The sequence below is a fragment of the Rana temporaria genome, chromosome 12, assembly GCF_905171775.1.
Source record: "Rana temporaria chromosome 12, aRanTem1.1, whole genome shotgun sequence".
NCBI lineage: Eukaryota > Metazoa > Chordata > Amphibia > Anura > Ranidae > Rana > Rana temporaria.
In genome coordinates this window covers 135,070,942-135,089,249 of record NC_053500.1, presented here as the reverse complement: position 1 = coordinate 135,089,249, position 18,308 = coordinate 135,070,942, and the positions used below count along the sequence as shown (strand labels likewise).

The 18,308-nt window shown below is 46.5% G+C and overlaps 1 protein-coding gene across 3 annotated transcripts in view; it reads left to right on the top strand.

Annotated features, from left to right (window-relative positions):
* The window catches only part of GCGR (glucagon receptor), a 91,169-nt gene that overhangs the window by 27,312 nt on the left and 45,549 nt on the right, over positions 1-18,308 (top strand). For 2 of the 3 annotated variants that reach the window (XM_040330821.1, XM_040330823.1), the window contains exon 2: positions 14,540-14,692. In XM_040330821.1, coding sequence (XP_040186755.1) covers positions 14,624-14,692 — 69 coding nt within the window. In that variant the 5' untranslated portion in view covers positions 14,540-14,623. The remainder of the gene's footprint in view (positions 1-14,539; positions 14,693-18,308) is intronic. The other variant, XM_040330824.1, reaches the window with a different exon arrangement.

Genomic DNA, 18,308 nt, shown 5'->3' with positions numbered 1-18,308 from the left:
ATCTGGGCCCATGTGTCCTCTCTACACAGGACAGGGGGCTCCATCTGGGGTGGAGAGTTATTTTGTTGGTTGGGCGGTAGGAAATCGTTGCTTCCTTCCATAATCCCCCCTCGCAAACTGCGCCGTGAACTTGGATCCTCGCTCCCTTGCTCTACAGGTGTCCTGGCTGCATGTTTTGGATTCAGAAGCTCAACTTGGGCCGAGGTCAGAGGCCACCTTCAGCAGCGACAACTCATTAGTAATTATTTAGCAATTAAGGACATTTTCTTGAGTGCGCCCGGCGCACGCGGTGACCTTATCGTGAGTGCTAGAGCCGAAGCAAGGCGGCAGAGCCTCCCCTTTTGTGTTCGGAGCTGCGTAGCCGGCTGGAGGTGCCTGCCGTGGAATCTGGCTTGATCTGGCCTTGGAATGCCACCCCTAAGGGTGTATAAGAACAATATTACGTGTGTCTGTGTTCAGCCAACGCGGTAAATCTTCTCTCTAGCCAGATTAAACATAGAAATGTGAAAGGGTTTAATCTGTCTAATGAACGAGCCTTTTGTTTTAGCAAAGTCCAAGGCCCGGCCATGGGGTGCGCAACATCAACAGGTATAGAGACAAAACCTGATTATAATATGTTCAGTCCGGTCCCCTGCTCCGCGTGACCCAACTGGCTGGTACCGTCGGCATTGATCTTTTTGTCCTGATTGGCTCTGGCACTCAACACAGATAGTTTTTTTTTTTTGTTTTTTCCTGATTTTATGATTGTTTTTTTTATAAATCTGAACAAACAACAAACTACCGTATTTATCGCGGTATAACGCGCTCCCGCGTATACCGCGCACCCCTAAAGTTCCCCCGCATCCTGTGGGAAAAAAAGTTTTTCTTGTACTTACAGTTTTGGTGTCTTGCGCGGCGTCCATCGTCGGGTCCGGCGTTCGTCTGCGGCTTCGGGTGTCCTCTTCGTCGGGTCCGGCGTCCTTCTGCGGCTTCGCGTATCCTCTTTGTCGCGTCCGGCGTCCTTCTGCGGCTTCGGGTGTCCTCTTCGTCGGGTCCGGCGTCCTTCTGCGGCGTACTCGCGTCCTCCCCGCTCGTTTCCCGCGCCGATTTTTTTTTTTTTTTTTTTAATCAGAAATAAGTTTATTAAAGATCAAATGATTTACATATATGTCATGACTTCCAGTTCCACAAAAACATAGTGCCCAAACATCCCCCATCCCACCTCCCCAGACACGGCCCCTGCAGCTCCGGGCTTTACATATCGCTCATACACCCACAGTAATTGCTTCCCCGCGCCGAGTTTTGAATACTGCGCCGTCATATACAGAGCGCAGTACACTCGTGTATTGTCGGCAACTCTCGCGCTGACGTCCTGTACGTCCAGGACGTGAGCGCGGAAGGAGCCGAGACTGCCCGACTATACCCGAGTGTACTGCGCTCGGTATATGTCGGCGCAGTATTCAAAACTCGGCGCAAGAAAGCGGGTATCGGCGTATACCACGCACCCACGATTTTGCCCTGATTTCCAGGGCAAAAAAGTGCGCGGCATACGCCGATAAATACGGTACCTCGATCTGTTCCTGCGTCATTGTGTGCCGCCATCAGGGGGGTACAGGCATTACACCTGCAAGGGGCCCGAATAGGGTGACCACGTGTCCCGGCTTGCCCAGGACAGTCCGGCATTTTGCAGGTCTGTCCCGGGCACCTTCATTCCAGGACAATACAGTATCCTGGAATGAAACTGACACAGCCACCCCCCAGGGCCAAACTAATGTCCCCAAAAAAGGCCGCCACATCACCACTTTACTCACTGACAGTGCTTGTCCTGGCCGGGAATGCCTGGAGGAGCACAGTCCCCGCCCCCTACTTGTGATTGGAGAAATCATAAATCCCGCCTCTTGTGTCCAATCTCTGTGCTGTGATTCGTTACAGCACAAGCTGATTTTTGGGAAGGAGGGTGTCCCTTAATGGTAGTTTGGAAATGTGGTCACCCTAGGCCCGAATGTTCCCAGGGGCCCGGGTGCCCCCCTTCTCGGCTTCAGAAACTTGCATTTCTGTAGTTTCCCCCCCCTCCCCCCCTCATGCCGCGGCGAGAGGAAAGAAAACACTTTCAGTTTGCGGCAGAACCCCCCCAGTTCTCAAATCGCAACAGCACCCCCCCTATTGCGGCAGAACACCCCCCTTGGTTCCTAATCTGCGGCAGCACCCCCCCTCCCGGTTCTCATTTCGAGGCAGAACCCCCCCCCCCCCCCGGTTCTCTGCTCAAGGGGGCCCATGCCTAAAGCTGTGTGAGGGGCCCCAAAATTTCTGATGGCGGCCCTGTTGTCACCGTATATCTAATACGGTTTTGAACTTTTTGTTGTGATGAGCTCTAGTATGTCGCTAAAGGTTTTAGTATCCCTGACATTGTGTGACTTTGTGCTTAGGAGGGTTCTCAAAATGCATGTTTTTGGTTAGGAGGGTGGCCTGCAGCTTAACCACTTCAGCCCCGGACCATTAGGCTTCCCAAAGACCAGAGCACTTTTTGCGATTCGGTACTGCGTCGCTTTAACTGACAATTGCGTGGTTGTGCGTCGTGGCTCCCAAACAAAATTGACGTCCTTATTTTCCCACAAATAGAGCTTTCTTTTGGTGGTATTTGATCACCTCTGCGCTTTTTTATTTTTTTGCGCTATAAACAAAAAATGAGCGACAATTTAAAAAAAAAAAACTATTTTTTACTTTTTGCTATAATAAATATCTCCAAAAAGTATATAAAAAAAAATATTTTTTTCCTCAGTTTAGGCCGATACGTATTCTTCTACAGATTTTTGGGAAAAAATCGCAATAAGCGTTTGATTGGTTTGCACAAAAGTTATAGCATCTACAAAATAGGGGTAGTTTTAAGGCTTTTTTTTTTACTAGTAATGGCAGCGATCAGCGATTTTTATTTTTTTATTTTATCGTGACTGCTACATTATGGCGGACACATTGAACACTTTTGGCACTGTTTTGGGACCATTCACATTTATACAGCGATCAGTGCTATAAAAGATGCACTGATCACTGTGTAAATGTGACTGGCAGTGAAGGGGTTAAGTGTGTCCTAGGGATGTGTTCTAACTGTAGGGGGGATGGGCTACGTGTGACACGACACTGATCACCGCTCCCGATCACAGGAAGCTGTGATCAGTGTCCTATCACTAGGCAGAACAGGGAAATGCTTGTTTACATCAGCATTTCCCCGTTCTTCCTCTACGTGAGACGATCGCAGGACTCCTGGCGAACATCGAGTCCGCGGGACCCACGGTCAAACACACGGAACTCGCGGCGGGTGCACGCGCCCACAATGCCGCGTCTTAAAAGGGACGTGTATATATGTCCATATGCCCAGGCGTGCCATTCTGCCAACGTATATAGTCGTGCAGTGGTCGCCGAATGGTTGGTGTGTGTGTGTTTTTTTTTTTTTTTTTTTTTCAGGTACAGTAATTGAACCGCAGAAATCCTTTTCAAATCCTAAATGTGGAAGTCAAGGCAACGTTTTGTCTTTTTTGCAATCCATACCTCCAGTCAATGAACATGAAACCATCCAGTGACATCAATGCCCCTTCCTCTGCCCATAGAGGCCAATTGACAGCATAGTACTGTAGTATTATTGAACCTAGTGTCATGTGACTATATCCCGTTACAAACCTGAGCCTCTGCAGCTATCCCTATTCTTAAGCTGCGGCATTTTAGGCCTCATTCACACTTGGCGGACTCCGTCGCTACGGGTCGGATGTCAGCAGGACCCGCGGACCCGATCAGCGCCGGAGTCCCGCGATCGGTCCCCGGAGCTGAAGAACGAGGAGAGGTGTGTGTGTAAACACAGCTTCCCCGTTCTTCACAGAGGCAGCTTCATTGATCGCGTGTTCCCTAATATAGCGAAACACGATCAATGACGTCACACGTCCTGCCCCACCCCCCTACAGTCAGAAAAACATATGAGGTCACACATAACCCCTACAGCGCCCCCTAGTGGTTAACTTCTAAACGGCGCTGTCATTTTCACAGTAAACAATGCATTTTTATAGCATTTTTTGCTGTGAAAATGACAATGGTCCTAAAAATGTGTCAAAATTGTCGGATGTGTCCGCCATAATGTCGCAGTCACGAAAAAAATCGCTGATAAAAAAAAAAAATTAATAAAAATGCAATAAAAATGCAATAAAACTATCTCCTATTTTGTAAACGCTATAAATTTTGCGCAAACCGATCGGTTTTACCAAAAATAGGTAGAAGAATACGTATCGACATAAACTGAGGAAAAAAACATTTTTTTGGGGGGGATATTTGTACTGTCGGCGGTGATCAGTGCGTGGGGAAGTTACAAGCACCGATCACCGCTGATTTTAAATCCGCTGAAAGCCGCCGTGTATCCCGCCGTGTATCCCGCCGTGTTTCTCTCCCCTTCCGTGCTCCTCCTCCACCCCCTGGAAATGTCAGGATGGAGAGCGGGGTAGGAGCCGGTAAATCTGGCTCCTTACTGCTCCGAATGGACAGAGTCAGTGATCACTGACTCTGTCCATTCACATAACTGAAACATTGGGCCAGATTCACGTAGGTGAGCGGCGGCGTAACGTATCGTAGATACGTTACACCGCAGCAAGTTTTCATCGCAAGTGCCTGATTCACAGAGCACTTGCGATGAAAACTACGCCGGCGCAAGGCGGGCCAATTCAAATGGGCGTGTGCCATTTAAATTGGGCGCGCTCCCGCGCCGGACCTACTGCGCATGCTCAGTTGCGCAATTCCCGTCGTGCTTTGCGCGTCGTGAAGTCAAAGTTTTTTTTTCGAACGGCCACGCGCGTTGCGTAATTCCGTATTCCCGGACGGCTTACGCAAACGACGTTCATTTTTAAAATTTCGACGCGGGAACGACGGCCATACTTTAGACAGCAATACGCTTGCTGACTAAAGTTAGGGCACCTAAAACGACGACTAACTTTGCGACGGAAAACTAGACTAGCGGCGACGTAGCGAACGCGAAAATCCGTCGTGGATCGCCGTAACTTCTAATTTGCATACCCGACGCTGGTTTACGACGCGAACCCAGCGGCGGCCGCGGTACTGCATCCTAAGATCCGACAGTGTAAAACAATTACACCTGTCGGATCTTATGGATATATATGCGTAACTGATTCTAGGAATCAGTCGCATAGATAGAAACAGAGATACGACAGCGTATCAGGAAATACGCCGTCGTATCCATTTTGTGAATCTGGCCCATTGTAACCTGTGTTTACAAATGTTTCAGTTTATGAATGAGGAGAAGACGCTGTCTTCACTCCGTTCATTTTCAGCGCAGCTGATGCTGCTGAGAAAGGGACAGGGGAATCTGTGTCCCTAGTCCCTTTCCCTGTCTCAAAGGGAAGATGTCGGATGTCTGTTAAGACCCCTGATATCTCACCAAAGCCCCCCCAACAGGGCTGAAAAAATGAATAAAAAAATAAAGAATAAAAAAACAAAAGAATAAAAAAAATGATTGTAGAAAATAAAAATATTTAAGAAAAAACACACTGACACGCCCCCCCCCCCCTTAAAAAAAAAGAAAGCATTATAAATTGTAAAAAAAAAAAAAATGTAAAAAATTAAAAACAAATTGTTAAAGATAAAAAAACAAAAACATACTGACACATGTGCCGCACATAAGATTAAAAAATCGTATCGTTATTTGGTATTGGCGAGTACTTTAAAAAAAAGTATCGGTACTTGTACTCGGTCTTAAAAAAAAGTGGTATCGCGACAACCCTACACTCAAGGGACTTCAAATTGCGTATTGTGTTTGGAAAATCGGCCAGCTTAGAAAACTCGGCTTTTCGCGAAATGGATAAAGGAGTCGTAAATCTAATATAGAAGATACAATAATCCCCAAGGGCCTCTTCTGCCTGTATACTCCGTGTAACTGAATACTCCCATAACCCCTTTCACCTGTTTGCACTGTCCAAGTGAATAGAATTGCACCCCACCCCCCCTAATACACAGAATCTTTATATAATGTATGTTTAGTATTGTACTCTTCCATTATTTGTGATGATTCCTTCATTGTCAGCATTGTTGGAGAAGTGATGTCACTGGGGTGGATTCAGGTAGGGGCGCGCACTACTACGGAGGCGCAGCGTACCGTTCTTACGCTACGCCTCCGTAAATTACTTGCGCTACGCTTCATTCACGAAGCAGTAGCTCCGTAATTTGCGCGTGCGCTCCGTAAAACTGCCCGGCGTAAGCTAAATGATCCCGTAGGGGGCGTGGATCATTTAAATTAGGCGCGTTCCCGCGCCGAACGTAGTGCGCATGCTCCGTCGGGAAACTTTCCTGACGTGCATTGCGGTAAATGACGTCGCAAAGGACGTCATTTGCTTCAACGTGAACGTAAATGGCGTCCAGCGCCATTCACGATTCACTTGCGCAAACGACGTCATTTTTAAAAATCGCGACGCGGGAACAACGGGTATACGTAGCATTGGCTGCCCCTGCTAATAGCATGGGCAGCCTTACGTAGAAATCCGACGAACGCAAACGACGTAAAATGCGAACGCAGGGCGCGCGTACGGTTGTGAATCGGCGTGAGTATGCAATTTGCATACTCTATGCCGGGGATATGCAATTAGCGGACCTCCAGCTGTTGCAGAACTACAATTCCCATGAGGCATAGCAAGACTCTGACAGCCACAAGTATGACACCCAGAGTCAGAGGCATGATGGGAATTGTAGTTTTGCAACAGCTGGAGGTCCGCTAATTGCTTATCCCTGCTCTACGCTGACCACTACGGGAACGCCACCTAGCGCCCATCGTAAGAATGCAGCCTGCGATACGACGGCATAAGAGCCTTATGCCAGTCATATCTTAGGCTGCAGTCGGGGTATCCAGCTTTCTGAATACAGAAAAGTCGATACGCCGGCGCAACTAAGCAATTGCGCTGCGTATCTATGGATACGCAGACGCAATTGCTTACTGAATCTACCCCACTATTTATAGGGTCCGTCTACTTGAACTTGTAGGCGGAGTATGTTAGGCTGGGTCATTGCTTATTTTTCTTGGAGACCACGTTGATGAGATTGCGCTGTCCGGTGGCGGCTCTTTAATTAGGCGGTCACCTAAGGCCTCACAATCACAGGGGCCTCGTGGCTGCCTAACTTACCCAATGCATTACCCCAGTTTTGAAGGAAAAGGGGACCTTTAATGTGCTCAGGCAGCGTTAAGAGCCCTGACTCAGGAGCGGGGCTGCCAGGGTCCAATATCGGTGACACCACCCCTTGTGACGTCAATGACCCAGCATGCCCTCAGTCAATGACGTCACAAGGGGGCGGGTTCACCAGGTGGCCCCCTCCCCTTAGTTATTAAAGAGCAGGATCTGAGGGCCACCTTGTTAAAGGGGGCTTCCAGATTCCGATAAGCCCCCTGCCCGCAGACCCCCCACAACCCTCGGGCCAGGGTTGCGGAGAAGAGGCCCTTGTCCTTGAATTATTTTTCCCATCATGGGTGTGAGTGGGGCCCCATGTCAAGAATTCGTTTCCATTGACTTCTATGGGGAAACTCGCTTTGATATGCAAGTGCTTTGGATAACGAGCGTTCTCCTGGAACGGATTATCCTCGTAATCCAAGGTTCCACTGTACGTAGAAAACAACTCAACACATTACGTCACTTCCGACGTTGAATTCTGTCGTACGAGAATTTTACGTATGGTGAGTAACCTCTTCACTTTCGATATGAGACTAGCATGCAACAAAAAACTGACCGCAGCTGGATGTGTCCAATTTTTATGTTTTCTGGTATCTTAATAATGAATACAAATTTTGGCTTTATCAAGTAACTGAGTTTGCTTCAGCAGTCATTAACCACTAGCCGACCAGCCGCCGGCGGCAGGTCGGCTCGGCTGCGCGAAATCACGTAATATGATTTCATTTCAGCCACTAGGGGCGCGCACGCCCCCTGCTCGCCCCCTGGTGCCGACGCACGTGCCCGGCGGGCGCGACCACCGCCGGGCACCCGCGATGGCTCGTTACAGAGCGAGAACCGGGAGCTGTGTGTGTAAACGCACAGCTCCCAGTCCTGTCAGGGGGAGAAATGACTGATCTCATGTTCATACAATGTATGAACAGCGATCAGTCATTTCCTCTAGTCAGTCCCACCCCCCCTTCAGTTAGAACACACCCAGGGAACATACTTAACCCCTTCCCCACCCCCTAGTGTTAACCCCTTCCCTGCCACTGACATTGTTACAGTAATCAATGAGATCAGTGCTATAAAAATGCCAATGGTCCCAAAAATGTGTCCGAAGTGTCCGCCATAAGGTCGCAGTACCGAAAAAAATCGCCGCCATTACTAGTAAAAAAAAAGATATTATTAAAAATGCCATAAAACCACCTCCTATTTTGTAGACGCTATGGGCCAGATTCACAAAGAGTTACGCCGGCGTATCAGTAGATACACCGACGTAACTCGCAATCTAAGCCCGTCGCATGTTTAAGTGTATGCTCAAACTGACATACACTTAAACCTACCTAAGTAGGTGCTGGCGTCGTCGTATCTTAGGGTGCATTATTTCCGCTGGCCACTAGGTGGTGCTTCCATTGAGTTTGGCGTAGAATATGCAAATTGGTAGATACGCCGATTCACGAACGTACGCTTGCCCGTCGCAGTAAAGATATGCCGTTTCCGTAAGAGGTATGCCGGCGTAAAGATAAAGCTGCCCCCTAGGTGGCGTATCCTATGTTAAGTATGGCCGTCGTTCCCGCGTCGAAATTTTGAAATTTTAGGTCGTTTGCGTGAGTCGTCCGTGAATGGGGCTGGACGTAATTTACGTTCACGTCGAAAGCAATGACGTCCTTGCGACGTCATTTGGTGCAATGCACACTGGGATATTTTACGGCCGTTCGTTCGGCGCAGGGATGCGCTTCATTTAAATGATACACGCCCCCTACCCGCCGAATTTTAAATTCCGCCGCGTGATTTACGCTACGCCGCTGCAACTTTACAGGCAAGTGCTTTGTGAATAAAGCACTTGCCTGAAAAACTTGTGGCGGCGTAACGTAAATGACATACGTTACGCCAGCAAGAAGATCCGCTGATCTTTCTGAATCTGGCCCAACAACTTTTGCGCAAACCAATCAAACGCTTATTGCGATTTTTTTTTTTTTTTTTTGAAAAATATGTAGAAGAATACGTATCGGCCTAAACTGAGGAAAAAAAACTTTTTTTTTATATATTTTTGGGGGATATTTATTATAGCAAAAAGTAAAAAATATTCATTATTTTCAAAACTGTCGCTCTATTTTTGTTTATAGCGCAAAAAATAAAAACCGCAGAGTTGATCAAACACCACCAAAAAAAAGCTCTATTTTGTGGGAAAAAAAGGATGCCAATTTTGTTTGGGAGCCACGTCGCACGACCGCGCAATTGTCAGTTAAAGCGACGCAGGGCCGAATCGCAAAAAAAGTGGTCCGGTCATTGACCAGCAAAATGGTCCGGGGCTGAAGTGGTTAAAAAAAGATGTTGTGAAATCCAATGCAAGATAAAGTGACAAAGCCCGTAAAATGTGCGTCCGATTGGTTGTAATATTAGAGAATAAAAGCTTAGCATGTGACAAATTCCTTCTGCTCTCCCTTTAATCCCTCTGAGTAGGTCACTAATAAACAATATGTCAGAAGTGGGCACAGAAGCTGGCGGAGTTCAAACTTCAGCCGACCTGGAGGGTGTTCCATTATCTCTAAATGTGTACTTGTTACTCTGCCACAAAGCCAATTACGGGGCGGATAGAAGAGCTTCCCCGCAGATGTGCGCACTTGGGTATCTCTAAGAGTGTTAAAACCAACATGCAAAGAGGAAATTGTGTTTACGCAAAACGCTTCTCTCTTTTAAATAGAATTCTACGTGAAAAGGAAGCAGAAAAGACGCTTATTTTTAAAGTAGTATTTAACTAAACCGCCATCTGCCCCCCCCCCCCCTCCAAAAATAAATAAATATGACATTTGGCATGTCAGGGGGTGCCTTCCCTTAAAGCGGAAGTTCCATTTTTGGGTCAAACTCTGCTTTAAACGCATTTGCTGACAAGAAACATGTTGACTGTAATAGAGAGAGCAGGAAGACGATCTCGCCAATCTGCTGCTGCTCCTTTTCTGTCCGGTCACAAGTGGTGCTTAACTACCGTATATACTCGAGTATAAGCCGACCCGAATATAAGCCGAGGCACCTAATTTTACCACAAAAAAATGGGAAAACTTATTGATTCGAGTATAAGCCTAGGGTGTCCATCTGCATGCCTCACTGTGCCCTTGCCTCCCTGTGCCCTTGCCTCCCTGTGCCCTTGCCTCACTTTGCCTCACTGTGCCCTTGCCTCACTGTGTCCATGCCTCACTTTGCCTCACTTTGCCCATGCCTCACTGTGCCCATGCCTCACTGTGCCCATGCCTCACTGTGCCCATGCCTCACTGTGCCCATGCCTCACTGTGTCCATGCCTCACTTTGCCTCACTGTGCCCATGCCTCACTGTGCCCATGCCTCACTGTGCCTATGCCTCACTGTGCCCATGCCTCACTGTGCCTATGCCTCACTGTGCCCATGCCTCACTGTGCCTATGCCTCACTGTGCCTATGCCTCACTGTGCCCATGCCTCACTGTGCCCATGCCTCACTGTGCCCATGCCTCACTGTGCCCATGCCTCACTGTGCCTATGCCTCACTGTGCCCATGCCTCACTGTGCCCATGCCTCACTGTGTCCATGCCTCACTGTGTCCATGCCTCACTTTGCCTCACTGTGTCCATGCCTCACTTTGCCTCACTGTGTCCATGCCTCACTTTGCCTCACTGTGTCCATGCCTCACTGTGTCCATGCCTCACTGTGTCCATGCCTCACTGTGTCCATGCCTCACTGTGTCCATGCCTCACTGTGTCCATGCCTCACTGTGCCCTTGCCTCACTGTGTCCATGACTAGACTTACGTTTAACATGGGAGTCTATAGAAAGGGTGCCCAATTTTGAAAAATCGGTGCTCCCCGGCCGTAGGTCCCCCAGACAGCAAACTTGGCACACTTGTAGAGGCACCTAATTTTCCCAACCACAAAAAAATGGGAAAACTAATTGACTCGAGTATAAGCCTAGGGTGCCCATGTGCATGCCTCACTGTGCCCATGCCTCGCTGTGTCCATGACTAGACTTACGTTTAACATGGGAGTCTATAGAAAGGGTGCCCGGGTTTGAAAAATCGGTGCTCTCCAGCCATAGGTCCCACCAGACAACAAACTTTGTAGAGGAGAACTGGGGCTACATGTGTGCCAAGTTTGGGGTCCAGGGGACCTACGGCCGGCCGGTACCGGGTCCCCAAAGTTACCGTAGAAATGACCGTTTAACATGGGAGTCTATGACCGTAGGTCCCCCGGACAACAAACTTTGCACACTTGTAGAGGAAGAGTGGGGCTACATGTGTGACAAGTTTGGTACCGGGTCCCTAAAGTCCGGGAGATCAAGTGCAAAAAGGTGACTCTAGTATAAGCCGAGGGGGGCATTTTCAGCACAAAAAAATTTGCTGAAAAACTCGGCTTATACTCGAGTATATATATATACGGTATGTTAGAAAAGAGTCGGGTCACAACCTGTCTGTGCTGTGTGACAGAGCTGTTGAAATCTTAGAACGGGATGAACAGTTATACAAATCCTTTGGCAGGTTAACCATCGGTTTGCCTGGAGCTTGGCTTTAGTAAAAGGTCGGTGCATACCGTGCCTTGAAAAAGTATTCACACCCCTTGAAGTTTTCCACATGTTGTCATGTTACAACCAAAAATGTAGATGTTGTTTGTTTTTATTGGGATTTTATGTGATAGTCCAGTGGCGGCTGGTGCTCAAAATTTTTGGGGGGGCGCAAACGGAAAAAAAATTGCAGCCCCACTGTGCCCATCAAATGCAGCCACTGTGCCATCAATTGTCACCACTGTGCCATGCCATTAAACGCAGCCACTGTGCCATCAATTGTCACCACTGTGCCATGCCATTAAACGCAGCCACTGTGCCATCAATTGTCACCACTGTGCCATGCCATCAAACGCAGCCACTGTGCCATGCCATCAATTCGCACCACTGTGCCATGCCATCAAACGCAGCCACTGTGCCATGCCATCAAATGCTGCCACTGTGCCATCAATTCGCACCACTGTGCCATGCCATCAAACAAGGCCACTGTGCCATCAATTCGCACCACTGTGCCATGCCATCAAACACAGCCACTGTCCCCTTTAATTGTCGCCGCTGTGCCCTTTAATTGTCGCCGCTGTGCCCTTTAATTGTCGCCGCTGTGCCCTTTAATTGTCGCCGCTGTGCCCTTTAATTGTCGCCGCTGTGCCCTTTAATTGTCGCCGCTGTGCCCTTTAATTGTCGCCGCTGTGCCCTTTAATTGTCCCCACTGTGCCCATTGTCCCCACTGTACCCATTGATGTCGCCGCTGTGCCCTGTAAAGTGCCCCTTTCCCCCCCAGCCCGGCACTTACCTTTACTGGAGTCAGCCATCCACATCCCTCGATGTCTTCTACCGCCCTCGATGACTGACAGGCGTCTCAGCCAATCAGGTTACCGGTAGCCAGAATAGGCCAACCTGATTGGCTGAGACGCCTGTCAGTCTTATCCAAGGAGCGCATCCCTAGTGCGTTCCTTGTATAAGCTTCCGGGACCCGAGGGCTGTACTCGGGAAAAGCCTATCAGAGCCCATTGGCTCTGATAGGCACTTCCGTACAGCCAACCAGCTGCCGTTATTCAGATGGCCGGACATGAGCGGCGACCACTTGAATAGAACAGCGGCAGCGGCGATAATAACATAGATTCGTGCAATGCATGAATCTGTTATTAGACTCAGTGGCGGTGAGAGCCAGAGGGGGCGGCCTCTATGGACGGACCGCCACTGTGATAGACCAACACAAAGTGGCACATAATTGGGGAAGTGGAAGGAAAATGATAAATGGTTTTCAATTTTTTTTTACAAATATGTGAAAAGTGTGGGGGGTACATTTTGTATGGCGCCCCCCGGAGTCAATACATTATAGAACCTCCTTTCTCTGCAATTACAGCTGTTTTTGTTGGGGATGTCTCTACCAGATTTGCACATCTAGAGAGGGACATTTCTGCCCATTCTTCTTTGTAAAATATCTCAAGCTCTGTCAGATTGGATGGAGAGCGTCTGTGAACAGCAATTTTCAAGTCTTGCCACAGATTCTCAATGTGATTTAGGTCTGGACTGTGACTGGGCCATTCCAACACATGAATATGCTTTGATCGAAACCATTCCATTGTAGCTCTGGCTGTATGTTTCGGGTCGTTGTCCTGCTGGAAGGTGAACCTCCGTCCCAGACTCATGTCTTTTGCAGACTCTAACAGGTTATCTTGTAAAATTGTCCTGTATTTGTCTCCATCCATCTTCCCATCAACTCTGACCAGCTTTACTGTCCATGCTGAAGAAAAGCATCTCCACAACGTGATGTGCCACCACCATGTTTCACAGTGGGGATGGTGTGTCCAGGATGATGTGCAATTTAAATTTTTCGCCACACATGGCGTTTTGGCTTTTAGGCCAAAAAATTTAATTTTGGTCTCATTTGACCAGAGCACCTTCTTCCACATGTTTGCTGTGTTCCCCACATGGTTTCTCACAAACTGCAAACAGGACTTCTTATGTCTTTCTTTCACCAATGTCTTTCTTCTTGTCACTCTTCCATAAAGACCAGATTTGAGGAGAGACCACTAATAGTTGTCCTGTGGACAGATTCTCCCACATGAGCTGTGGATCTCTGCAGCTCCTCCAGAGTTACCACGGACCTCTTGGTTGCTTCTCTGATGAACGCTCTCCTTGCCCGGTCAGTTTAGGTGGACGGCCATGTCTTGGTAGGTTTGCAGTTGTGCCATACTCTTTCCATTTTCGGATGATGGATTGAACAGAACTCCGTGAGATGTTCAAAGCTTGGGATATTTTTTTTTTTTATAACCTAACCCTGCTTTATACTTCTCCACAACTTTATCCCTGACCTGTCTGGTGTGTTCCTTGGCTTTCATGATGCTGTTTCTTCACTCAGGTTCTCTAACAAACCACTGAGGGCTTCACAGAACAGCTGTATTTATACTGAGATTAAATTACACACAGGTGGACTCTATTTACTATTTAGGTGACGTCTGAAGCCAATTGGTTCCTCTAGGTTTTAGTTAAAGGGAATCGGAGTAAAGGGGGGCTGAATAAAAATGTACTCTACACTTTTTACATTTATTTGTAAACAAATTTGATACCCATTTATAATTTTCCTTCCACGTCACAATTATGTGCCATTTTTTGTTGGTAAATCGCATAAAATTCCAATAAAAAAAAATTGCGTTTTTTGGTCGTAACATGACAAAATGTGGAAAATTTCAAGGGGTGTGAATACTTTTTCAAGGCACTATTTTTCTAATCTCCGACAAGCAAAGAAAATGAAAACCCTTGACATATGGTGTTTTGTATATATATTTTTTTGTGGTTAAAACTTGAGATGTGGGATCTTTTGTATTAACGTCTATTCCTTATTTTCCCAGCTGCTGCAGCCGTGCGCACTTATCCTGAAGGCTCCACTGCAAGAAATCACAAAATCCTCCAGATGAGGTTGTCGGTGCCCAGTGATGCCCCAGCCTATCCGCCTCCGTGTCTTTCTGGTGCTGATAGCGCTATTCCAGGTACTTGTGCAAACAGTAAGTTGAGAAATTAAAAATGCTAATTAATGCACCTCTTTGTTCATTAATTATTATGTATTTTTTTAAACATTTAGAAGGGAAATGGAAGGTAAAGGTAAGTGCGCCAACAATGCACGAGCTTAAAGGAACCTATTTAGAAAATAAAAAACAAACCTTTACAACCCGAAAATGGGGAGGGTAGTGCTGCGCTAATCAGTGGTGAATGGATAAGTGAATAAACAGGTGGGGGAGGGGAATGAAAGTAGGTGTAATTGAAATGAGGAGCAATATAGCCCAAATGGCATCAGCATAAAAATAAATATAAATGATCAGTGAACAATAACAGTAATGGTGCAAATCATATAACTACACAGGTTCCTCTTAATGTGATGAAATACACTATAAATAATGGTGCAAAAAAAATTCCAGGTAGCTGTGCTAAGTGACACTCCTATACTGGTGATAAACAGTCCATCAACAGAGTTTGAAAAATATTAGCAAAAAATATAAGTAAAATTTCAAAAGTCCAAGAAAGCAAAAGTGCAAGTGTAGGTCCGCAATATGGAGTGAGAGGAAAATGGGTATCCAGTGATCCTTTTAGGGTAAGTAAGGATGTCCCCTTACCTTACTGCTGTAAGGTAACAGCATATAGATCCAACCACATTAGATGGTTCACTCGATGGGCTCTGATCCAACAACGGCAGGTCCTCCTTGGAGTTCTCGTCCCAGATTGGTCAGTTTCTCGCCCCAAAGAAATAAAGCATCGATGGTGTGATACCGTTTTAAAAATTTTAATTCTCAAAGAAAATAGACAGGGGTACTCACATAATCCAAAATACAATTGAGCATGTAAAAAAGAGGGGCAATCTGTCGCCAACGTCACCTCCGATACCTCTCAGTGGACTCATGCGCATTCGTCACTATCACTCCTCACTCCTGAGGAAGTCACATGATAGTGACGAATGCGCATGAGTCCACTGAGAGGTATCGGAGGTGACGTTGGCGACAGATTGCCCCTCTTTTTTACATGCTCAATTGTATTTTGGATTATGTGAGTACCCCTGTCTATTTTCTTTGAGAATTAAAATTTTTAAAACGGTATCACACCATCGATGCTTTATTTCTTTGGGGCGAGAAACTGACCAATCTGGGACGAGAACTCCAAGGAGGACCTGCCGTTGTTGGATCAGAGCCCATCGAGTGAACCATCTAATGTGGTTGGATCTATATGCTGTTACCTTACAGCAGTAAGGTAAGGGGACATCCTTACTTACCCTAAAAGGATCACTGGATACCCATTTTCCTCTCACTCCATATTGCGGACCTACACTTGCACTTTTGCTTTCTTGGACTTTTGAAATTTTACTTATATTTTTTGCTAATATTTTTCAAACTCTGTTGATGGACTGTTTATCACCAGTATAGGAGTGTCACTTAGCACAGTTACCTGGAATTTTTTTTGCACCATTACTTATAGTGTATTTCATCACATTAAGAGGAACCTGTGTAGTTATATGATTTGCACCATTACTGTTATTGTTCACTGATCATTTATATTTATTTTTATGCTGATGCCATTTGGGCTATATTGCTCCTCATTTCAATTACACCTACTTTCATTCCCCTCCCCCACCTGTTTATTCACTTATCCATTCACCACTGATTAGCGCAGCACTACCCTCCCCATTTTCAATTGCTTATGGTTTGATACACCTTCCAGTGCCGCAGCTGTACCTCCACTTCTCATCACTTTCATTTCCCCTCCCCCTTTCTTCCCCTCTCTGTTTCCCCTCCTTTGATAAGCGCGGTAATATCCATTTTTCCAAACCTTTACAACCCTTCTAAGATTCTCCTCCTGTCCTAAATAAAAATCCAGATTCTATCCCAAACTAAAATTGTCAACTGCTTCCAAACTAAAATTCCCATCTTATGCCAAACTAAACATTCCATGCTTTACCAAACTAAAATTGTCTGTCCCTAATTAGGAATTTACATCCTGTCCAAAATGAAAATTCACACCCTATGCCAAACTGAAATTGCCCTCCTATGCCAAACTGAAATTGCCCTCCTATGCCAAACTGAAATTGCCCTCCTATGCCAAACCGAAATTGCCCTCCTATGCCAAACCGAAATTGCCCTCCTATGCCAAACCGAAATTGCCCTCCTATGCCAAACCGAAATTGCCCTCCTATGCCAAACTGAAATTGCCCTCCTATGCCAAACTGAAATTGCCCTCCTATGCCAAACTGAAATTGCACCCCCTATGCCAAATTAAATATTCCATGCTGCACCAAACTAAACCTGGCACTCTGTCCCAAATTAAGATTCTCATCATTTCCAAATGTCCAAAATAAAAATTCCCTAAGCCCAACTAAAATTCTTGTCCTGTGCCCAAGGATGGAATTTTTAGTTTGGCACAGAATGGAAATTTTAGTTTGGCAAACTAAAATTTCCATCCTTTTGCCAGATTAAAATGCCCACCATGTGCCCAACTACAATTCCCACCATGTGCCCAACTAAAATTCCCACCCTGTGCCCAACTAAAATTCCCACCCTGTGCAAGATTAAAATTGAAAATCCTTTGCCAAACTAAAATGTCCATCCTGTGCCAGATTAAAATGTCTGTCCTGTGCCCAACTAAAATTCCCACCATGTGCCCAACTAAAATTCCCACCCTGTGCCCAACTAAAATTCCCACCCTGTGCCCAACTAAAATTCCCAACATGTGCCCAACTAAAATTCCCACCATGTGCCCAACTAAAATTCCCACCATGTGCCCAACTAAAATTCCCACCCTGTGCCCAACTAAAATTCCTACCCTGTGCCCAACTAAAATTCCCACCCTGTGCAAGATTAAAATTGAAAATCCTTTGCCAAACTAAAATGTCCATCCTGTGCCAGATTAAAATGTCTGTCCTGTGCCCAACTAAAATTCCCACCATGTGCCCAACTAAAATTCCCACCATGTGCCCAACTAAAATTCCCACCCTGTGCCCATCTAAAATTCCCGCCCTGTGCCCAACTAAAATTCCCGCCCTGTGGCCAACTAAAATGTCCACCCTGTGCCCATCTAAAATGTCCACCCTGTGCCCATCTAAAATGTCCACCCTGTGCCCATCTAAAATGTCCACCCTGTGCCCATCTAAAATGTCCACCCTGTGCCCAACTAAAATGTCCACCCTGTGCCCAACTAAAATTCCCACCCTGTGCCCAACTAACACACCAACACGTAGGTGTAAAGCTGGCTTCACAATAGATTTATAAAAAGCATTAATAATTGCTTCTATAGCAATGCCTTGTCTAGCTCCTGCTCTTGCAGCATTGAGAACTGTCTGTGAACTGTCACTCCTATTTACCTCTGTGGATAATACATGTGGCTCTGTGTAAGCAGAGGATGTGACATGCACTCCTGGTCATTCCCTCTTATTATGAACTGCTGGAGGATTTCCAAGAAACGCTGGACCCGGGAAAAAAATCGATCGCTGGGGACATTCTGGGGACTGAGGCGTACATCTAAGAGGCAAGCTCTACGCCGATTCTTCTCATTGCCCTTCTAGAAACAGAGCTTAAGTGGAGTTCCACCCATAAATATAACATTACATCAGTAGTTTTAAAAAAATTTCATTAGTCCTTT